The 23,964-nt window shown below is 35.1% G+C and overlaps 2 protein-coding genes across 3 annotated transcripts; both read right to left on the reverse strand.

The window, feature by feature from the left end:
• Window positions 1–686: 686 nt before the first annotated feature.
• Window positions 687–8,586, reverse strand: LOC105171311 (protein NETWORKED 1A). Its single transcript, XM_088885864.1, has 5 exons — window positions 8,363–8,586; window positions 7,432–7,504; window positions 7,074–7,310; window positions 2,159–6,432; window positions 687–2,070 (listed from the first exon to the last, which is right to left on the reverse strand). Exons 3-5 carry the CDS (start codon window positions 7,174–7,176, stop codon window positions 889–891), a joined length of 5,559 nt encoding a protein of 1,852 aa, XP_088741990.1. The 5' UTR covers window positions 7,177–7,310; window positions 7,432–7,504; window positions 8,363–8,586; the 3' UTR covers window positions 687–888.
• A 7,178-nt stretch (window positions 8,587–15,764) lies between these two features.
• On the reverse strand, window positions 15,765–20,869 carry TCX2 (TESMIN/TSO1-like CXC 2). Of its 2 annotated transcripts, XM_088886168.1 has the most exons (11): window positions 20,497–20,869; window positions 19,203–19,363; window positions 18,653–19,110; window positions 18,408–18,559; window positions 17,623–18,104; window positions 17,457–17,531; window positions 17,040–17,220; window positions 16,863–16,958; window positions 16,718–16,784; window positions 16,407–16,566; window positions 15,765–16,310 (listed from the first exon to the last, which is right to left on the reverse strand). In XM_088886168.1, exons 1-11 carry the CDS (start codon window positions 20,611–20,613, stop codon window positions 15,965–15,967), a joined length of 2,295 nt encoding a protein of 764 aa, XP_088742294.1. In that variant the 5' UTR covers window positions 20,614–20,869; the 3' UTR covers window positions 15,765–15,964. The 2 variants fall into 2 exon arrangements, with proteins under 2 accessions (XP_088742294.1, XP_011090684.2); XM_011092382.3 differs by having other exon boundaries at window positions 18,408–19,110.
• Window positions 20,870–23,964: the final 3,095 nt, after the last annotated feature.

Genomic DNA, 23,964 nt, shown 5'->3' on the forward strand with positions numbered 1-23,964 from the left:
ATTAATGCATGAAGCTGTTGGTGTTGGAAGATGGCTAAATGCCAATAGTGAAATTCGTAACCAGTCGATGCCGGAAGGTTGAGAAAATTAGTTATCTAATCTAACCTGATGTTGGACTTTTCAAAACCAGAATTTCAATTTCAATAACCAAATACTGATGTGTATTATCTATTTAATTGCAGTGGGTAATAGTTATTAATCAAATTAATGTATGGAAACAAATTTACTATACGGTGTACTAGGTAAGATTCAAATGTAATAGTTGAAATTAAGTACTTAACATTATTATCAAGTGCAAAAAATACTGAAGTTTCAACTTTTTTCCCAACCATACTGAAAAAGAGGGCAAGTTGAAAACGCAGTGTATTTTCTTAATTGGTAGGGAACAAAGTAACACCAAACAAAGTTGAAGAGGGCAAAGTGAAATTGAGATTTTAATTGTTAAATGCAGATTTTGGATGAACAGCTCTCTGTTCTTTTTTTTTTGGGATATTTTTTGATGAATCTGGGGACTCTGAATTTCTGGCAAAGCAACCGACATATCTACTTGCCAAGATCAAGTGACTTTGCTGGTTTGCTTTCAAGATTCACGATCATGGATTCTTGTGATAGACAGATGCCATCAAATATTGCACGTGAAGCAATAAAGAAAAAAAAACAGGTGTAATTAGATAGAACCACGTAGCTGCTCAGAAGTTGCATAGCGCATGTTTTTTGCATGTAAATTATTGATATAATACCAACAGATTTAGTTGAAAATTTGTAATAACAGAAGCAGACAATTGGAATTAGATAAAGTCTAATTCTTGCAGCTCCTCTACACTAAGGAGATCGGTGTTGTCCTATTAACATAATGCAATTACCATTCCAAAAACAGTAGCGAAAAACTCAAGGGCTGCGCCCATTTCTACTAGTTGATGGCCTAAAACATGCACAAAGAGGACCCTTCTTACGTCTTCCGCTGTTAGTCCTTCTATTGCGGATGAAGTCTCTCAGAACAATCGTTTTACTCCTTAAAAATCTGCTTCTCCCTTTGTTTTTCTTTTCATCCTCCAGCTTCAACAACATGTACTGAATTTTCTGAAGCTCTAACTGCAATCTGCCAATCCTTTCAGACCCTTTTCTTGCCTGTTCTATGACTTTCCTTCTACGTGTTTTCATCGCCTCTTTCAGCTGTGGCGATGCCTTTCCGTCAGGAGAAGCGCACTCTTCTATGTTCTTTGCCAGCTGGCCATTTAAATCCATTAGATTCACAACAGCTTCCTCTGCTTCTAGTAACTGTTCTTGAACTGTTTCAAAATCAACATTCTTAGCCTTTCTACTCTTTTTGTTTGTCTCCAGTTTCCTTCTCAAGTTCTCTACTGCTGTCTGAAGAGTTTCCAGTTTCTCAGCATCAGAGGCAAGTCTTTCCAGGACCCTTCTAACATTCACTTCTCTGTTGGGCTCAGAACGTCTTGTTGATAGCATCAACTTATCCACACCCAACTCTTTCTCGACATCTGAATCTGTGGAGGGAGTCTCAGACTTACGCTTTACATTTTCAAATTGATCGTAAAGTATATCCTTTTCACTCAATTTGTATGACATCCTTAGCGACTCGCCAATTGTTAGATCTCTTCGGCTGTCTTCAGCAGTTTCCCATAGCTCGAGCATCTGATCATCTGCTCCAGCGTTGCTTCTCTTGCGTCTTCCATGTAGTGAGCGGTCAGAGACTTGATCAAGAGGAATATCCTTCATTAGCATCCCGTTCCGAGCTTCAGAGGCTTTGGTTTTTATTTTGTGCAACTTGGGAGTATCACTGAGTTCATTTGCATATCCTTTCTTTCTGCTGTGGTCGTGTTTGTCTCTGCCCAAGCAAAGACGGGATTTTAACTGCTCAATTTCACCCTTTGCAGGTTCTTGTTTGCTATTGGAGTTTGATCTTCGATGCAATAGGGGTTTGTTCATTTCTTCCATCAACTTGCCAACTGCTTTAATTCTCATCTGCAAGTTCTGCAAGCTAACAAAGGATTGATCTTCCTGAAGCACTGCAGAAGTACTTCTACTGGGATCAGCAGCAACTTCCAAAATCTGAAAAGATGAAGGAATTTAATTCCTGTGGTTCAGTAAATCCATATATATATATATATATATCATGTCAAGAATGCCAGAATATTACCTCAGACTCCTGATTACGTGATGCTTTAAGCTTTGTCTGAAGAAGTGCATTATGCTCAAGGCGGGTTATATCATCTCTTAGGGCAGCTACTAGTGGAGCATACGCATATAGCTGCGATTTTAACCCGCTAATATCACCCTCCATCAGACAAATTTTCCCTTTCATTTCCTCAATCTCCAATGTTTTTGAAGCATTTTCATTCTCAAGAGTCTGACATACCCCAGCAAGCTCCAGCACCTTATTTTGGAAGAAAACTTCATGGATGGAGGAGACCTGAAGATCAAAATAAAATGCTGTAGCTTCTGCCTCCCATAGTTCAAACTCATTGTTCTTCTCCTGGAGTATTGAACTTAGAGTCTGCTCTCTGATTGCTTTTTCTTCAATTTCTTCACGAAGTAGGCCAAGTTCAGACTGTAAGTTTGTGTTAATTATATGAAGGCTCTCAATTTCCTTCTTATTAATGGAATTATTTTCAGACAGCTGGAGTGTGTTCTTTTCTAGATTTTCCCTTATCTGCATTGATTCTTGAATATCAGTCTTCAGTTCATCGACCATCCTGCCCAACTTTAAGTTCAAATTTTCAGCACCTTCAAGTTTTGCTTCTGCATTCAGGAGCTTTCCTTCCGTTTCAAGCAAACATTCCTTACCAATTATAATATCCTTCTTCATCCGAACATTATATTCTCTGATCCCTTGCATCTCGCTTTCCAATCTGTGAACAGCATCTTTTAGTATTATCTTTTCCGCTTTTTGCAACTCCAACTTCTCTGTCAATATACCCATTTCCCTTTCAAGCCTACTGTTGATTTCATGTTGTCTGTTCAGATCTTCAAGAAGTAAGTTCAGTTCTGTAAGTTTCTCCTCCCCAAAGCTCCTAAAAGTTTCTGATTGGCTAGCAGTTGCCAGATATTCCAGGAGAGCAGCATCGTTATACTGATCTAACTGGAATTTCTCCTCCTCTAGATCAGAAAACTTCTTCAGTAAACTTCTGTTATCCTGATTTGCTTGCAAGTATGCTCCCTCTAATGCATTGTAAGCTTTACGCAAATCAGCTTGTCTGCTACAAAGACTCTCCAATTCAGCCTCAAGTATGGCAGCATGCTGATAACTCCCACTCACATCTGATTTCAATTTCCTGTTCAAGTCTAGGAGCTTTTCTTTCTCATTTTTCACCACGGCAAGCTTCTCTGCCATGGCTTTGAACTCCTGCTCCAAGTATATCTTCTGCGACTCTATTTCCGTCCCCTTCGACTCCAACTGCTCAAGTAGAGTTAGCAGAACTGAGTTCTCAAGCAAGAGCAGCTGTTTATCATCCTCATGTTTTGAGATAGAACATTTCATGTCTTCAATAATTCCTAAAATATGATGCACAACAGCCTGTTCATTCTCAATAGTGTCCTCAGGAGCACAATTGGAACCAATTTCAAGGGCCCTGGAAACCTGGTATATGCCCAGTTTCAGTCTTTCAATTTCATCCAACATGAGTTCAGCTTCTACCTGCTGTTCAAGACTTTCACTCTCCAGCTCTGAAATCAGCTTCTCAGCCAATTTGGATGCCTCCACATGCTTTTGACACTCAATAATAAGAGAGTAATTCTTTTCTTCCATGTCTTTTATGAATTTCTGCAAGATGGATATCTCAAACTGAGCCTTTAGAGATTTGTCCAGTTCTTCTTCATATTCCTTCTTCCTCAATCTGATGTGTTCTTGAAGGAAATGAATCTGGTTTTCTAGTCCAGCCAACCTGGTCTCACTTTGGAACTTGGTGCTTGTTCGTTCTTGCTTCTCCACACTCAAGGAAACCTTGAGTTCTTCAACCTGACAGTAGGCGGCTTCCTTTTCCTTCTCTAGGTCAGCATATTTTTCTTCCAGCCCCACATATCTTTTCTCCAGGCTTTCAAGTTTTCTCTCAACATTTTCCAACTTAAGAGCCATGGAGCCTCTTTCAGTCAAAAGATAGGACCTTTCATTCTTAAGCAATTCACAGATCTCTTGTAATCCCTTTGATTTTTCCCTCAAACCTTCAAGCTCAACTTTTGCAGTAGACAGAGAGTTCTCAAGAACAGCATTTTTCTCCAATAGCTTGTGCATATTCTCAGTTATAACCTGTAACTGAGACAGAAGAGAATCCTTCTCAGCAATAAGTGTGACTTTATCTCCATGGAGAAATTGGCAAGACTCTAGTAGTGTTTTGACCTTTTCTCTTGAGCTCTCCAGCTCACTATTCAAGTCTGATAGCGAGCTTTCTACAGAAACCTTTTTCTTCAAAAGTTCTTGCATGCTTTCCAGCTTTTTTGCCATAATTTCTTTCTCATTGCTGTCCTGCTCATGTAATTGTCTCAGCTTTGAGTTCTCGGTCTGCAAGCTCTTCATGGAAGTCCCCAAACACTCTGGTTTCAGACCTGCTGCTTCCACTTGCTCAACTAAAGCCTGGTAGCTCTTATTCAAGCCTTTTATTTCCTCTTTCAAATGCAAAATTTCCTGCTGAAGGGAGTTACTTAGATCATTATGGTATGAAACTTCTTTTTCAAGTCTCTCCTTTATCTCCCTTAAGCCAAGTATTTCATTTTGCATGTTCTCCATGGAAACAGCTGAAGACAAGTTCGATTGACTCAAACTCTGATTTTGATCCCGAACCTGCTGCATTTCCTCTTCCAAGCCATGTTTGCTTGCTTCCATGTCTTTGAGCATTTGAAGCACGTTTCTGAGCTCCAGTGCCATAGCTCTTTGATCATCTTGAGATTGAGAGTGCAAATTTTGCAGGGTCTGGAGAGTGGCCTCAATTTGTGCATGGCGCAAGTGCTCACCTTGCATACAAGTCTGAAGGTTTTCCAACTCCTCCTGCTTCTCTGAAAGTTCTTGATCTTTCATAGCAATCTTCTTTGCAAGATTATCTGCCTCAACTCGCAGTGACAAATTCGACATCTCCAACAGGGTACACTTCTCTTCAGCAGTCTTAAGTTTTAAACTTCCAATCAAAATATCGTTGTTAAGGCGCTTTACATCTTCTTTAGCACTGGATATATCTTTCTTGAGCTTCGATATAGTCTCCAAGCAGCATTTGTACTGGAGTGCAGAAGCTTCTTTCTCCTTGTTCAGATCAGCAACAGACTTTTTAAGTTCGGAGACTTCATTTTCAGCACTTTCTGCTCTCTTCTTAAGCAGTTTTGCCTCATTTTCAATAACTGAGATTACATTCTGTAGAACTGAAAGTTTGCCAAGACACTCGTTGTACTGATGAAGAACCGTTTCCTTCTCGAGCTCTAATCTTGAAATCTCATCTTTCATAGTTTGAGCTTCACTTTCTGCTTCTACGGCTCTTACGTTAAGTCCTTTCTTGTCTTCTTGGACTTGAGAAAGCATAGCCTCCAGATTACATATCTTCTCCAGATACTCCTTGTGTTTGATCAGTCCAGCATTTTTCTCAGCCTCTAACTGAATGAGGGTTTCCTTCAGTGTCTGGACTTCAATTTCAGCTCGGCTGGCCTCGTCATTGAGCCTTGTTGAATCCTTTTGCGCATTATTGAGCTCTCCCTCCATATTAGATAGTTTAGCCAGACACTGTTGATACTGGAGGAGCACACTTTCCTTTTCAGTTTGCACATCAGCAAGAGCTTGCCTTAAGCCTTCAACTTCACTCTCAGCTTTTCCCTCTCTTTCTGTTTCCTGAAGAACCATCTCTTCAAGATTCTGATTTTCATTTGACAATTGGAGCACTTCATCACTAAAGCTTTCTTCATTCTCTTTTTCCTTCTTCAAGCCTTTCCTGACCCTTCCTCCAACAGATCTTGAACTTTGGGCTGCTGCTTCTTTGTCCCCTAACTTCCCATGTAATTTCTTCAAACTCCTCCTCTTCATTCCATCTTCTGAATCTTCTTTATGAGACACCATCGTAATTGTGGAATGTGCGTCGGAGTCAGAAAGCTCCTGTGCATCATCAAGCAAGTCGTCTCTGTCAAATAAAGCACGCACAGGAAATTTCATTTCTGGCGTGTTGGGCTCCTTGTCTTGTGCCAAAGGCTTCGAAGGTGAATTTTCAACCAGTTCGAAAGGTACATGGTCAGGAAACGCTTTTGCGATTGTGCGATGGGCATGCCGGAGTTCTGCTGTTGCATGATCATATCTTTCAGCTAAGGCACGGTATGCGCGGTAGAATTCCTCAACCAATTTCATCAACTCGGGCCGTTTTTTGTAGTACATTTCTGCCCGTCTTGCAAATGAGTCTGCATCTTCTTCAATTAGCTTGATCATGGATTTGACTTTGGCATCCATATCTGTCATGCAATGAACAAGTTCAGTAATTTCTAAACACTCAACCCAGGAAGCAACCAAGAAAAGTCGATCAGTTAAAATTCAAGCAGGTTTTATAAGCAATCAAGAACGTGAATGTTAAAGACGAACTGGATGAATTTCCCACATGATAAGAACAGTGTTTTTGTTTATCAGAACAAAAAAGATGACGTGTGTGTTGGATTTGACGGATACTAAACGTATTTATATAAACAGAAGTCATGAAGCATATTGCCATTTCAAACCAATCAAAGAGGAGAAATATCCTATGCCATTGAACGATTGAAGACGGAAGACATGACTAAACGTGTACGAGAGGAACTAAATACTGGACTTTACACATAAGGCCCATGTAAGTCCTGGTGGGTTGGTCTGCACTAAGGTCATAGAAGCATTTGAACACAACCTAAGTCCATTGTTGTTGAAGAAATTCTTATCTATTATTGTAATGATGAACCTACGGTATGAAGTTAAGTTTTACATCAGACATCCTGAATCATAAAATTTTCATTATGAACATACATAGGGAAAGAACACAAACATGACCACAATCACCAAATTCCATAATCTCAAAAGGGTGATAAGGAGTTCAATGGGAGGCAGAGTGTGGAAGAAAAGTATCCACCTGTGAGATTTTCTTGGAGCCATTTAGAGTTCTTTGGGCTGATGTGACTATCCCACCACCAAGAGTACAACCGTCTGGTTTCAGAATGTGTTAAGGTTGCCATAACTCCAGCAAAGAACAGAAACTCAACTACCTCCGACCTTGTAGAAACCTGATCCTTACACCAGTAACACAATAAGAGGCCCTCTGTCCAGGCCAGTAACTAGAACACTAAGCTGAACGGACAATGTCTCACACCTGGAAGAATAGAATCAGATGTAACAAAATATGCAACAAACATTTCCCAGCGTTATCAATGAAATATGCCCCGAGAACTAAAGACTCAAGCTTTTCAGAGTATCAAGGGATTTGATAATACCTGCTTGGTCAGAAACCAGTTGCAAATGCAGAAAATGATTGCTGCACCTCTATGCTAATCAATGAAAGAAATCCTGAACCAAATAAGTATAACATTACTCAGACGTCACATGCATTAAGCAAACTAAATGTAGTATATTCACAGAAAGTAACACAAAGTAAAGAATCTAGTAAAAGTAAATAGGTTCTTGAGTTGATTATAGTCCGCAATCGAAAGTATTCTTGAAACAAAAATAAATTATACACTTATAGTAAAATTATCCAAAATTATCCTCTATCATAATATGAAAAGAAAATAAACAAAGCCCTAAATTAAACTCAAAGAAGTGAAGAACATCAAATTGCCAGCGCTTATGGCACAAAACAGTATGAGCAACGGCTGGAGTGTTATTTAAAGAATCAGCTGAGGGTGAAAATTCCAATCCCTCCATGTCAGGCAAAGTTAATATTCATTGTAAGAGTTAAATTTCAACAAACAACTTATTCAGACAAAAATTACCTCAAGCACTTTCTAGAATAATTGTAAGAGTATTTTAACAAATGAAAGACAAAACACTGCATATATCAGCTACTCCATCAAACAAAGAGACAAAATATTTAACAAGGAAGATGGCTTTTTCAAGCCAATTAGCTTCCCTAAAACTGCCAAAAAACAAAGAATAAAGAGGTGAATCTTCACTCATAACTCAGATCAAATCAACAACTTTCAGAAGAAATGACTCTGGAGAGAGAGAGAGAGAGAGAGAGAGAGAGAGAGAGAGAGAACAGCAAAGCACCAAAATTCACACAAAGTCACATTCTCAAAAACATCTCAGAAACAACATGACATTCATGCAAATGGGCTGTCCAGAAAACCTCAAAAGATCAAATCTTTGGACATCAACAGAAAAGATGAATTTCAACGGTTTTACAAATAAATATTGAAAACTCACAAAAGAAAAAGGAAGGAAACAGAGTCTTGATCAGCAGCTGTTGTCAAGAAAACCACCCCAGCTGCTAAATTTCCACATTCACCCCATTCTTTCTCTCACTACGCTCTCCAGCTTTCTTCTCTCCCTCTCTCTATGTTTGATGGGTCATCCGCAATATGCACTCAGACTTTGGTTCTTGGTTGGTACAGTGTCAGTATGACAAACTGTAAAAGTACACCCAAGTGATAAACTTTTATCTCTAGACCTCTGACTAGTACTACTATACAATACATCTAGATGTATGTAGACGTATATTCGTATATATAGTATATACATACATACATACGGCTCTGTTGTATACGCAGTAAATGTGAATATGATTTTTTTAAAAAAAGGGAAATTGACGTTAAATGATTTCAATGAATAGGGATTCTGATAACGGACATATTTTGTGTGTGGACTTTGATGTCTTTTGTCTTTGCTTTATTGGGTACAGAGAATGGTGAGTACTCATTACTCAGATCACTCTCTGATCTTTTAAGGATTTCCACTGCTGATTTTTTTTTCCCCTAACTTTATTTATCTTTGCAAATCAATTTGTATTAAGAAATTAAATAATTTCTATATTAATAAATTTGAATCTTTACCAATTTTAATTAATCACTTTCACTTACACAGATATACTTATAAATTATCTATCGATGCAGTTCTAATATAAACTTCGAGTACACGACTTTTCCTTATAGAAAATGATTGTTTTTATCAACTAAAATTCTGTTTATTTTATAATATGAATAATTTTAACAATTTTAAAAAGAAATCCATATAATAATGATATAGTAATTTGTATTGAGTTTGGGAATAAAAATTGAATTCTCATGAAAAATTAGCACTTTATAAAAATATATTGAAAAACTTATCTAATCTAATAATGAAAAGTAAATTAAGCCTAAATCAATATGTGCTGTAGTAAAAAGTGAAAATAAACAAGAAAATGTCGGGGCTTGATTCGAGGTACAACCGAGCAGCCAAGACGTACAAGTGAAACAACATAATTCACCTAGATATAATTTTTAAGACACTTGTGCAAGATTTGGTGTCCAATTTCAGATGTAACATGCCGACTAACTTGAAAAAGAATGGCCGAAAGTTGAACGACAAGCAGCTTAGTAAATGAGTTGGTTTCTTGGTGTGACAATTGTCAAACAAATAATAAATCGACATTAAGTATAAATTATTATTTTAGCATAGGCATATATAGGGATTTTTCTAGCTCATTTAAATCACTATCCAAAAGGGCCATTTGCTTATTAAAAATTAATGTAAATCACATTGATATGTATTAAGTTAGGTTTAAATACATATATATGTATATACATCACAACATTACACGTACACTTGAAGAGATATTAGTATAATGTACATCATAAGATATTTGTATAAATTTTTATTGCTGAATAAAAAATATATTTATAATATTGCAAAGGCCACCAAATATTTATGCATTTAAAGCTAACTTTAGAAGACGTTGCATAAAAATTAATTACATTTATATATGAGAAAAAAATGGGCAGAAGTAGGTTGTGGGGGGGGGGGGGGGCAGTGCTGCTTGTAAATTAGTGCAATGATTTTATTATGTTTGATTAATTATGGTGGAAACGGATCGCAAGAAATACGTATAAAATAGAATTCTTGTACTAGAATTATGTTGTACTGAAATCATGTGAATAAAATAGTGCAAGAGTGTCTGTGTATAAGTACAAGAATGAGTGGATCTATCAGTCAGTATAGATCAGGTACATATTGATCTAAATATAGACAATATATAGTAGAATATTGTGTAATTAATCTCTAACATCGTGTCATAATCACCAGTAGCTACTAATATATATATATATATATATATATATAAAATCCAGATTCAGTTAATAATTAATTCTTGAAGCTCTATTCTTTTCTTTTCAAACTTCTGTTTCTTTTGAGGAAATAAAATGATTAAATTAATCATCAACATTGTTATAAAACTATCGACAATAAATTGCTATTCAAATAATAAAGTTGAAAATTTTAAAAATTGAGCATGAATTTAATCATGTGAAGATATATATATATATATATCGTTGATTCACTAGAATTAATTACTTTTTCACCCCAAATTTCTTAATATATATCAAGTACGGATTTAAATAAAATTTCAAAAAAAAAAAAGGGGGCCCCAAATTACTTATTATTTATTAAAGCAAAAGATTGTATTTAGGATAACATGTTGAAACTTTACAAAATGTGGGGCATGTAGACACACACATATACACATATATTACCATATACATGTATTATATATATATATATATATATATATATATGTAATTAAGTAGAAGTTGTAGGTGCATGGTCTGTCTTTGTGTGGGATTGGCAAAAACATAGGATGCGACCAAAACATATAAACATGGGCTGCCCCTTCCACACTGATTCTTCTCAATAATTTGCTTCCACAAAGAGCAACCTTGTATATGTGTATATGCACATCACCTATCTTATAATTCACATACAAAAGTTGTGGGAACTTAATTATAATTTGGTCAAACTTCACTCCCTTTTTTCACAAAAAAAAAAAATAATATTAAAGATATTTTGACTTCCTGCCCTTCCAAAAAGTTTTAAGTTTACTTTCTCATTGGGTTTTGATCCGATTTCTCTTTCAGCTTCAATATTATACGTACCACTTAATGATCTAGCTCAAATTAGTAGTAGTGACATAATCGATTAGAACTAATTTATTCCTTGTGCTTATATGTATTGAAGTAAACAATATATTAGTAAACAAAATTGTTAATAATCTATATCACAGTATATTATAATTTCTCTTGTAATAATAGTGGGAGCAATTTTTGACAGCAAGAAATGGGCAGCAGGTATGGCTGAATATTAGAATGTATCGATGGCTCAAAATTTCTTTGATTTATTTATTTATTTATTGGTGTTCTGAGACAATGAATTGAGGCATGCAAAACGGCTACATTTTGTTGATATAAAGTGACATTCATGAGCACGAAAAAGCAGTAGAATTTATGAATGTGCACATGGAAGTTGCAGTCCGGGTTTTGTAAACAATTTGTTGTCATATATAATCATCCACTCCAGGTGCAGAGGGTCCCCTTACATCATGTGGATATGGTTTATTTGTCCATTCAATACTGTGAGCTAATTAAATTGGTTTGTTTCTTTGAGTAACATAAAATCCACTTATTTGATACACAATATTGCATTCAAGTGTGATCTTAAGAAATGATGCTATGCACTACTGCTCATGTATTAGCCTTCACATGCAGTTGGGAAAATTGGGCATTAATTCCTCTATAAATATGTGCACATGTACCGCCCTTATAATTCTTGTTTGCTTTGTTTTTACATAATTAAATAAATCATTCAAGTTGGAGATAAAATTTTGGAATTTGGTGTTTTTTTCACATTAGAATATGGTGACTTAAGACAAAACTTGGGCAAAATGCAACTATAATTTTGAAGGTGGCACTTTTTGATCCATTCTAATCTTGATGTTGTAATTGAGGACAATAATTTTAAAAAACGTAGTCCATTTCGTCTAATCTCTGTCAGAAAGTGGCAATTTATCTGGAAAAAAAAAATGGGGTTGTCATGTGCCAAGCATGCACATTTTGCGGCAGAAATAGGATCAACTGTGCTACCTTTTTTAAACTTGTCTTTAGTTACAAAATTAAAAAATTGAAAAATGCTATCACACGATAATTATAGGACAAAAAATATATTTTTTCCACTTATTTTCTGTCGACCATTTTATTGTAAAGACAACGACATCTTTAGGCCTGCATCAGTTAAAACAATTACTTGCTTTATAATTAATTAGTGTAACTAGATCTTGAAAGTGAAGAATATCATATAAGGGAAGTAAGGAATAGTGTGCTTATACATTATTATATATGGATAAGTAAAATTGAAGCTACTATATATAGGTGGTTTGCATTATTAAAATAAATAAATGGGCATTTGATTAAAATACTTAATAATATTGTAACTTTTAGTATAATCACGTTCTTGTATGATACACTCTGCATAAACTATAAACATGTCATGCATGCTTGTCTTAAAAAATCTCAGAATAATACTCTACTGTTAAATTTTTTAATGTTGCACAAAAATTACAAGTGATCAATGGCTTTATAAATTTGTTGTTATTTTGTTGTTTATTACCAACTAAATTAAGTTTAGTCGTGATGGACTTTTGTAGATAGAAGTGGGAAAGTATCATTGGATAACAAGACAATGTTCTAAAAAAGACATAATTATGGGATGCCATCATTTTACTTGTGTTTGGCACAAAGTACCAATGTTTCCACTTGTTACCTAAAAACAACAACAAAAAAAATAAAAAAAATCATGCATATGCCTGAATAAGGTGTGCAGGAGTAATCAGCTTGTAGAATCAATCTGGCACATATATATATATATATATATATGATTAATTACATTTAGCATTATCTGAAAATGTAATATTATATTTTTTTTTAAAATTATACTTACACCCTTTCCAAAAAAATTGGTTTACATCTGACCCCCTTTCATTAGAGTTCAGACAAAAATGATTTACATAAATTTTTAATTTTTTCGCTTATTTAATATTTTCAAAAATATTTTTGTAATTATAAATGAATAATATAATATATATATATATATGGAGTGTAAGGTTAACATCATTACGTTTTTTTTCCTTATAAGTACAAAATTATTACATAGGAATATTAATTGAGGGGTAAAATTATAAATTTATGTATTTTTTTTGCTAACTTCAGTATTATTCGTCCAAACTCTAATGAAATGGGGTCAGGTAGGATTGTAAATGTCATTTAAAATTTTTTAAAAAAATATATAACTTTATATTTTGAGAGAGGGTCTAAATATGTGTGTGTATATACATACAAGCAACTACGTTTTTAACAATATTTGTTTGTTAAACAAGCCAAAGTCGCATTTTTATTTTGCTTTAAGTTGGCATTATTTGTACCCCACTCCCAACTGTACAAGTACAAGACGTGGATATTAAACAAAAACAAGAACCCAATCAAATCAAGGGAGAGATGATTTTGTCTTCAGATCTGCAATTGCAATAATTTTCTATTAGAACTTTCAAGAATTATCGGTTAGATTTGAATCTGTTTTCTCCTTCCATGAAAAATGTTTGCTCAACTCCATCTATGTTGACACTTAGTTAATTGTCTTTGTCTGTTTTGTTGAGACCAAACATGTTCATGGCCACACAATATTTAGATTCAGACTCATTGTAATTGCTAATACTCATATTTGGACTCAAACACATTGAAATAAGGTTTGAATATAAGTCGAATGTAGGCCCCTAAATACTCGTGGTATCGAATGAGTAAAATTTAATAAATTCCCTCTCAAAACAAATAAATCATAAATCTAGGCCCCTACAACTTCTATATATGTGGCCTTTAATTTGGTTGGTATGTGGGGAGCGATAAAGCCACGTTGTTAATCATCGTCACACATAACTTGTTACTGCATGATGTTTTGTTGAACTTATAATGTTTCAAAATAAGATTGAGAATTTATGATGTTGCAATTACAATTAAAATAAAAAAGGTCACGAATTACTTAAAAAAAAAATGGTACATTACATCAAGATAATAATACAAGTAGAAAAAGTTCTTATCCAAACCAATAAAAAGATCATTTGCTACATGACTAATTATTTTTTTTGAATTATACACCAACCATACTATAAATATAATATACTTATTATATAATTAATTCAAATCTAATCAGACTCAGTCTATATTAGAATTTCCCTTAAAATAAATACTTGGACAAAAATAGCCTGATACAAAAGGTAATTGCGTAAGATTTGTGGATTCAATTACAAGAGAAGGTAACAAACAATCTAACCCAAAAGAACTGTCAAACAGTGTTCTAATGTTTCTCCAGAGTCACATCACTTCCTACAACCAAAATGACAGCAACACATATACATATATAGTGTGTCTATTTTGCAATTTGGTGGTTTGTCCTAAAGCAAATATTACTGTCTACTGGCCTTGATGTTGCCCTCCACCTGTTTGTACAATGCCTTGAATTTATGTGAACTATAGCTGGACTTTACCGACACACATGATGCCCCCCCTCTCTCTCTTCAATAATATTGGGTGCGAGAATTCGGTAAAAGGGATAATTTTGTATGAACACTTTTGCATTGGACTTTGAATCCGTATCATCAAAATTTATGTATGGATTCTTGGTCCTTAGATTTTGTTTTCTATAATTGGTTGGATTAAATTCAAAATAATTGGAAGAAATAAGTCGTCATTGGATGTTTTTTCACTGAAAGGTATTAGAACATTATTTAACTTGCTCACTCTCATCCTCTAATTCACTCATAGAAAGTAACAAGTTTTATATTTTCACTTATGTTTTCGATGTCTTTGTCATAAATAGAATTCCTCAATATTTGGATCATTCGGAGAATATTAGGAAAAAAGAGAAAAAAATGTAAATGAATAACATTTGATGAGGAGACGCACATCTATAGACAAGCGCCCATGTGAAAATATTTACTTGTATGCATGTAACGTCCTTCCATCAAAAGTCCCGAACAAGAAAAAGAAGAGCTTGCGTGCCCGGAAATCGAGTAAAAGCCAATTAGAGAGGATATTAAAAGTGATAAAATGGGGCCTAATTGCGTAAAAAAGTGTGTGGTAGGACTAAACCAGAAAGAAAAAGTAATAAAAATGGGGCCTAATTGCATAAAGATGGGAGATAAGATGCAGATTGTGATTTTGTTTCTTAGTGAATTGGGAGCTTTAGACACTGACGTTCCCTCAAAGATTCGAACCCAATTTTGTGGGTTTCTTTCTACAAATAGTTGATTGTTTTTTCAAGTAACCAAATGGAGAAAATGGGAAGCCATCTTTATCTCCAAATCCACCAAAATTTTTAGTAGCTTGAGAAAAATCTAGCCCATTTATGACCCAAATGTGTTTTCTTTTTTCTTTTTAATTGTGTAACTTAGGTTGTTCTTTGAACAAATTAGTTTTTTTCCCCCGTAAAAACTTAACCTAACAATTAAAATCAAACCCACGTGTCTCTACATATAATATGGACTCGGATATGGGCCAAACAAACGGGGTTTGGGGATGGGCTAAACCGGGCTGATCCTCTGAGCCCATAATTCCAGCCCACCTCAAAACTTCCTGTTATTTCGTAAAATATCTTGAGTCCAAACCACTGAGTCGTGCTTCGAGAACACCAAGGCAGAGGAATTTGCAAAAACCATAATTTTTTTTCAAATGAATGAATGAAGATTTCAAGAATTGAGATGCGATGAATAAACAGTGTGCGTGGTGTGTGTGTGTAGTATACTCAAGCCTAGATATTAGGTTCTTGGAATACGTACAATACTTCTTCATAAAACAAGTAGTTTTATTTTGGGGAAAAAGAAAGAAAAAACAGCAGCACTACTTATTATACAAGAATTAGAAGGGCAAAACTCAAGGAAGCATAGACTAACACAACATATATCTTACATAACTACAAGGGCCACATCAAGAAGCTCACCGCGCGGAAAAGATCGGTTCACTGATTTGGGGTGAGAGAAGGGAAAGACGGTATCGATTGAAGTATCAGTTTTCTGCTGCTCCGGAGACCGGGGGACGTACCCACAACACCATGAGGAGGAGAAACTCTCTTCCCATTAGGAGACAATGATTTGATGCCACTGACTGGTGATCCTCCCTGAAGAAAGTCGGGCATTTCTTCTTCTCTAACAGTTTCAAAATGCTTATCAAACTTGGGTGGTGGTGGCAAGAATCTTGGCTTGCCGAAACCTTGGCCAGCATAGATACCGGATGAGGAGCCGATAGAAGGAAAAGAGGACCTTGGTGGTTTCTTCTTTGAGGAAAATGGGAGCTGAACTGATTGCCTGGCAGAACAATAACATAACAGAATTTGTGGTCAACACAAGGAGAAATGTTAATGAGCATGCAAAGTGAAGATACTACTGTTAGTGTTTTTGTACCTTCCAGCCCGTAAAGGTGTTGCCGGAGGCGCAGAATCAATGTTCTGCTCCAGGTCATTTTCGACTGCAGTGTTCTGGAAACTTGGGTCCAGCATGCTCTTTTCTGGCATATCTGTTTCATCTTCCTCGACTTCCACTTCCGTGCTTATTACACCCGATCCTGATTCAGAAATGTGAAGAGAATTTTAAAAATGGCTCAATCGGTAGTGACAAATTTCATAATTCTGTCTCTTGTTCTTTGAAAAATACATTGAATCGATTCCCATGTTAAATTTTATAAGCAGTAGTGACATATCTAAATGTATGCTCACCATCCTTTCTACCAAATGCATTTTTACACCCTTCACATCGGCAGTTAATGGAGCAGCCAACACCACCCTTCAAGAAGAGGCGAAAGTTCCCATCAGCTGACAAACTAAAGATAAAGCATATCCTAACAGAAAGATGAAAAGAAACCTGATAGCATTCACAGTATTTCTTGAGGCAACCAGATTTCTTGCAATTGCATCCTCTTTTATGCCGAGCGGAAGCAGGAGTTTTGCTGGAGTCGTCCTGCAAGGAACAATTAAACAGAATAACTAAATGCACATAATCATAAGTGAGCATAACGTAAGTCCAGAATCAGTTTCTAACCCCAGTTTCTGATAGAGAATCAGGGCCCCTGATCACTTTGGGAGCAAAAGCAAGAGGATTTCTTGACTCTATCTGTTTGCGTGTTGCGAGGACAGTGTCTTCATGGATGGGTTTGTTGAAGCAATCTATACAGGCGCACGGCTCCACACAGTACACCCCAGCAGCAAAGCACTCACAGTAACTGCATGCAAAAGCTACAGGTTATTCATATGTGTTTCTTGAGGCAATATATCAAGCAATAAAATAGGCCATCATATGCAATTATCACCAAACAGATTAGATGTCACATAGAATATACCAACTTGGTAAGACTGCAAAGTAAGAAAGTAGTCGAGCTCATAACTTAAGGAGGCTCCAATTGCAATGTGAAGGGACAAGATTTGTGCCATAGGAAGCTCCGAAGATAAAAGAACTTACAGTTTTAGGCATTTTGATTTCTTGCAGTTACACCGCTTACAGGCTTCACCCTCCCCAGATTGTTCCACCCTACGCCTGAAAAGTCAATTTGAAGTTGACAAGAATTATAGCAAAAACCAGATATTGTAATTAATCGGTTTAGGAAAAGAAAAACAAGAAGATGTACCTCTTCTTCTTTGGACTATTCTGATTGATCTCTTCATTCGCCATATATCCCGATGCCTGGCAATCTTCAACGGGCAGAAGAGCATTATCAATGCCATCAATTTCTCTGTCCGATGGGGCAACAGATAAAATGTTGTTCAACAGTTCTTGACCAGTAGTTGAAGGATGGAAATTGACCGATGTGCTAGGTCCAATCAATAGTCTTCCAGAAGCTGACGAATCATGGTTGACAATTTTGTAGTCCTTAGGAGTTGTTGCAAGAGCATTCAAGTGTAAGCCAATGCCAGGCAAAACACGACGTGAAGAATCATTTCCTGTTCTCATGGGAAGTAGTTTCTGGTCATTGGAGGAAGTGCTGCCATCAGATTGCAGCATTGCAGAAGAATCAGAGCCTGAATTCTCATCCATATGCTTTCTGCGGCCTCCTGCCATCTCAAAGACAAGACAGCGTCTTCTCATACCGCGGTAAAGACCAGAAAGATGCTACAAAAGCAGAGAATGGAAAACATTAATAAGAAATACAGATTTCGGGCACCAGGAGTAATCTATGCACAGACATACCCATGCAGAAACAGAAACAGATGCTTACAGGTCCTTCAGCAGTTACATACTAAAAGCAAATGGCAAAGAAAAGCATGTTATTTTATATTATATGCTTGGTACTGGATCCTTTATACTTAAAAAGTGAATTACAAATTTGACTATGCCTAATCTTATCATAATTTCATCTTCTTTTATTCCTCGGCTATCAAGCACCACGTCAAAGTAACTGCAATTCAATATTACCTCATAATCCATCTTTTCAGCAGGATTGTCCATTTCAGGACCAGCAATTATGTCATGGCTATCAGCAATTTCTGTTATCTCACTTCCTTCTCCAGGCTGGGTGGACAAGTGCTCTGGTTCACCTCCCTCTCCAGCTTGCTCACCAGGACCCGCTGCACAAAGAGAGTGCATATTCTGCATGTCATTCGGTATACTTGCGTAGAAACTCGTCCCAGGATCAGTTGATTTCTTGTAAGAATCTGTACCATTTGGTGATTCAAAAATTAACAGATTGGAGGCATCAGAAATCAAGTTCTCCCAGTCACACGATGAGACATCTTTATCTTGATCAACCTGGCTTACCCCCTCAATATTCACTTCACTTCCATATGAACCCCTTTGAGAGGCCTCTTGTACAAATGGCACAAGTGTTGAACTGTTGCACGCATAATCCGCCATGTGTTTGGCTTTAAGACCACAGCTAGGTCTTAAGCCGGAGTTGGGACTATTAAAATCATAACTCGGATCTTCTGCAGACTCAACTACAAGCTTTGAGCAATCATAAGATGGCCCACCAGCCACTTCACCATCAGATACCCTTTGGTTGAGATTTTCCCGCTCTTCATCCGATTGTTTACTAGACTCAATATTTACCTTATTTGTATCAATTGTGCTCCGTTCATCAGAAGAAAACTCGGGTTTTGATGGATCTGAAAGCTGATGCCTACAAGAAGATAAACAGTTTAACCAAGAATGCTAATAATTGATACCAGCCCCGGTAAAAGGTGTAACATTTGTGAAAGGTGGATCCATTACCTTCGAAGAAATCTAGATTCCCTGAGAGAACTAACATGGGGTGAAGTGAAAACAGATGGAAGAGTTGCAAAACTAAGAGGATTGATCGTCTGAGTGATGTGTATGGATTTAACTGGCTTGATGGGGGAAAGACTGTTGAGAAAGTTAAAGACAGGGGAGTCCTGCAATCAAAGAAGAAAAACTATCATCAAAGAGAGAAGAAAGTGCCAGACAAATTTACTATCAGTTCAAAGCAGAGGAAATCAATAAATTTGCATTAGCTAACAACTCAACAATAGCAAGATTGCATTCACCTGAGCGCAACAGCACAGAGGTAGATCTGCTGGCTACTTTATGCTCACGAATGATTTCAAAAATAGAAAATGACAGACTCAAAAGAAAGATTTTGAAGGCATAATTTGTGAAATGAAAGGAGCGCTGAAACTAGAGCAGATTTACAATGAAATACTATTAATTTCACCATGTCAGATAGACTGAAGCAAAAAAAAAATCCAACCAATAAAGGGAACACTACCATTGAGAAACTTCTCCATTTGACCAAAAAAATTAAGATAGATCTCACTTTTGGTGACAAAAAATGACATGCATAAATGAACTTACAATTCCACCATACTTACTGATTTACTAGACAAAGAAAATTCATAAACCAAAGTATACATTAAAAATAATTTTCACAGGGTTAAAGGATATCAAGAGAAAAAATTAACATAACAACTAAAAACCTAGATACCAGATCCTTCAGTAGCCAGACATAGCCAAGAAAAAAAGAAAGAAAGATAGATATGCATAAGCATGAAGTCCTAGAAGACGGAAAACCGTTCAAACTATGAGCATTCATCCAATTGCTCCATACTCTTTTCCCATTTTTTCCCAGTAATCAGAGAAAACACTTGAATGAATTTAACAAAAGTCAAGTCAAAACTTCACTTCAAAAACTGAGCAAGATTTTGCTGGAAATGACTTTTGTTCAGCAGATCAAAAAAGCACAAACCAAGATTCAATACACCTAGAGCCCAAAATAAAGAAACAAAAAGACATCCTTCACATAATTACGAAGAGCACCAGACATCCAAGATCAGTTCAGAAAGAGAAAAAAACACACACTTTACTGAAGCCACTCAAAACTCACTTTTCAAACCATTTCTGGCAGTCAAACAACCCAAATCAGCACAAGATAAGAAGAAAAGAGGGAAAAAAAAAAAAAACAATGCAGGGTCCCCAAAAGACCCATTAGAAAAATTAAACCAAGAACAACAAAGATGCAAACTTTGCGTGCAATAAACCAATCACCAACCTCAAATTTGCTTATAGAAGCTGCGATCTGGTTGTTCTTGCTCCTCTCGGGAGTATCCATCACTTCCCCTTCTTCTTGATTGCTCTCTTTTGCAGAAATCTCAAACCCCTCCCCCATCTCTTGTTTTTATGTATACGCCTATCTATCTCCCTATCCCTTCTCTCTTTGCTTTACACCACACCCTCCCCAGAGAGGAAGAAACAAAATGGTCAAATTCAAGAAGAAGCGGGAAACAGAGTGCCGAGGGCAGTGACTGAGAGAGGAGTGAAGATAAAAAAAGAATGGATTTTTCTTGTGCTGACAAAAGAAATGACCCCACCACCCACCAAAACACACACTACACACAGCTGTTGTCCATGTGTTGTTTTGTTGCGGGTGAAGTTATATGCAAAGCCAAAGGAGGCAACGTTAAAAAAGAGGGTTGGGAGGGAAACTAAAGAAGATAAATGTTTTAACAAAATGGTCCTTCCCTTTTACAGAAATTCTATATTCGCCCCTCTTACTTCTTGATTTTGTCATTTTCACCACACTATGTTTATTATTCAATCATACGGGATTCCATGTGACTTTGTCAATTGAAATCCATTCAGTTTCCACGAATTTCTGCTAATCAGATTTTATTTTTGGATTTCAGTTATGAATTTTTGTTGGCGAGTCGGTTTTTATGCAGACTGAATATCTTTTTATTTATTGTGGTGTAATTTTCATTTAAGAAAATATTTGGTCAGTCAATCACTGGCTTAGATGCTATTAAATTTTGTTTTAATGCCATTATCTGACAATTAATGTATTACAGGATTTAATCATATATTTATTATTTGGGTATAGGCTGATTTGTCTCACTATGATTGTAGATTGTGAATTTATTTTGTGATTATCATAATTCTTTTTTCTTCGATATAATGAGATTCAATCTGGAACTCAATCAATTAGTTGATAATTCAGATATTTTATTTTTGATATATGTATTTTATAGCATACCTTTGTTATATTTCAAATGTTCAATCATTGGGTTATATAATGGCAATTCGATAATTATGAAAAAAATATATACGTTCAATAACATATTGTAAAATATAATATTGTTGATTATAATCTCGATCAAAATATTACGAATTTAAATATTAAATAATATGTTACATTTATAGCTAGAGGGTGTTCGATTACATGTATTTAAAACGTTTGACGAGCTTGTACATCTTATAATGTATTTTTAAGAGATAGGTTTTATTTTAAAAATATATAAACCCTCAAAATTATGAAATTTATAAGATGTGAATAATTTATAATTTGGGTCAAGAAAATGGATAGTCCAAGATGCGGACGGAAGCGGGCGACCCGGGAACATCCGAGACAGGCAGGGGCTACAGCTACAGTAGTCAGTAGCATTCATGTTTAGGCGCGGCACCGAATTTAAAAGGGTGGACCTGGACCATCCATACATCGATGGGTCCCACTCTCGCACGGTCCCTCGACATAGCCATGATTATGATAATCAACGGTGCTCATTTCTTGAATGCATCATCACATTTTCTCGTGAACATACAAATTTATTATCACACCTCTGATCTCACATTTCACTCAATACACTGAAAAATATGTTAACTGTAATTCCAACATAATTTTTTATTTAATTTGAATGATAAAAAATTTGGGTTAAGTTATTACTATTAGTATTTAGAAAATTGAAAATATTATTATATGAAATTTTATTATATGCAATTAGTATAAAATTATATTGTAGTAAAATAGAAAAAAAAAACGTTGGAGCTTATTACATATGGTTGGTGACCACGACATAAAAATTATAAGAATAAGTATTTTTTATTGCGACCGAATAAAATAATACAAAAACTTATATATTGGCCATGATTAATTAATATTTACCATTATTTTGATTATTGCTAAAATATTTGCTACGAGTTTTAGTTATAGCTAGTGTTTTAGCCTTGTCTGCAAAAGCGAAAGATAAAGCCATTGTGTCCATAGTTAAATAAAACGCAAATGTTATGGTCAAAATTTTTGCCGTGATTTTCAGTTATAGTTAGTGTTTTACACCATTACTTGCAAAAATAACAGATAATAGTCATTGTGCCTGTAGTTAAACAAAAACCGACGATTATGCAAAATATTTGCATAATTTTTAATTATAGCTAGTGTTTTACCCTTGTTTGCAAAAGTAACAAATAATAATCATTTTATCCGTAGTTAATTAGTATTTACTATAATTTTTTAATTTTAACCTTGATATATATACCATAACAAAAGTCATATTCTTTTTTTTCCTAATGATAGTATCTTTTATTATAGCAGCCAGACTATGTTTTTTTTTTTTTTTTTTTTTATAATTGTCATTTGATTTTGCAGTAACCTACCTACCTTATATTTGTTGTGATGTTATTTATTTAAGTAAAATGTGAATCGACTTTAGAAAAAAAAAAGGTGATATTTAGTTGTTTGTATGATGTGGTCAACATGTGAAGTCATAATCAAGGGTGGCAACAATTGGAAAAATTATGTCCCTAACCACTCTTTTTTTTTGGATCAAACATTTGTGTTCTTCCATATGCTCATCTACCTTTTAATTTGTTATATAATTTCTTAATTTGCTAATTGTGTTTGCACAATTATTTTGTTCATGTAACAATCATTTGGGTAATTAATAATTTGTAATAACCCACTAAGACATCTTGATGATGATGATAACCAATTATTGAATTTTACATACCAAATCTAGCTAGCTAGGTTAAAACTCCCAAAAAATTTATAAGGGTTTTGTATCTTTTATAAATCATCTGATTATTATGATAATATAACGCTCTATTACACCTAATCTAATTGAATAAAATATAAATGATTGATATTTTTTAAGAGCAGATCGATAACTATACTATTATACTAAAATATAAATTAATAATTTGATTATACCCTTTAACAACTTTTACATGAAAAAATAAAAACATACTTATAACATATTAAAATTTTAATTTGTAAACATTAAATTGAAATCTATTTATTAGTTTTTGGAGTTGGGGCAGTCAGAAATCCTACCCAAAGGTTGGACCCATATAAGTAAATTTGGATGTTTTGATGAGTCAGCTTGACATGTGTAAGTTGGTTGCCATGTCTCCATCATGATCTCATCATTGTTAATTTATTCTGTCTTTTTTCCCCCTTTGATTTTGTAGGCGTTAGGTTTTGAAACTACATCTACATGCACTCTAATAAAATATTATTAATTTTCTAAAAGAAATTAATCGCACAAGAATTAGAAACCCTAGCTGATAAAATGAACTTTGGGGCAATTAATTTTAAAGAGATTAGGTATAACTTATTTTGTTTTTTTGTAGTTATATCGATCTATTATTTAATTTATTGAGATATTGATATAATTATCTAATTATAATTTAAAAAAGCAAACTAATAATATGTTTATGGTATATAAATAATTTAGAAAAATAGGAAAAA

The sequence above is a fragment of the Sesamum indicum genome, linkage group LG10, assembly GCF_026168435.1.
Source record: "Sesamum indicum cultivar Baizhima isolate 11 linkage group LG10, ASM2616843v1, whole genome shotgun sequence".
NCBI lineage: Eukaryota > Viridiplantae > Streptophyta > Magnoliopsida > Lamiales > Pedaliaceae > Sesamum > Sesamum indicum.

Coding starts and splice junctions, on each gene's coding strand:
- LOC105171311 (XM_088885864.1), bottom strand. CDS start 7,176: ATGGCAACCTTAACACATTCTGAAACCAGACGGTTGTACTCTTGGTGG. Junction 6,433..7,073: donor GCTCCAAGAAAATCTCACAG/GTGGATACTTTT, acceptor ATTGCATGACAG/ATATGGATGCCAAAGTCAAA. Junction 2,071..2,158: donor CACGTAATCAGGAGTCTGAG/GTAATATTCTGG, acceptor TCATCTTTTCAG/ATTTTGGAAGTTGCTGCTGA.
- TCX2 (XM_011092382.3), bottom strand. CDS start 20,613: ATGGGGGAGGGGTTTGAGATTTCTGCAAAAGAGAGCAATCAAGAAGAA. Junction 17,221..17,456: donor AAATCAAAATGCCTAAAACT/GTAAGTTCTTTT, acceptor TTTTGCATGCAG/TTACTGTGAGTGCTTTGCTG. Junction 16,959..17,039: donor ATTCTCTATCAGAAACTGGG/GTTAGAAACTGA, acceptor TGTTCCTTGCAG/GACGACTCCAGCAAAACTCC.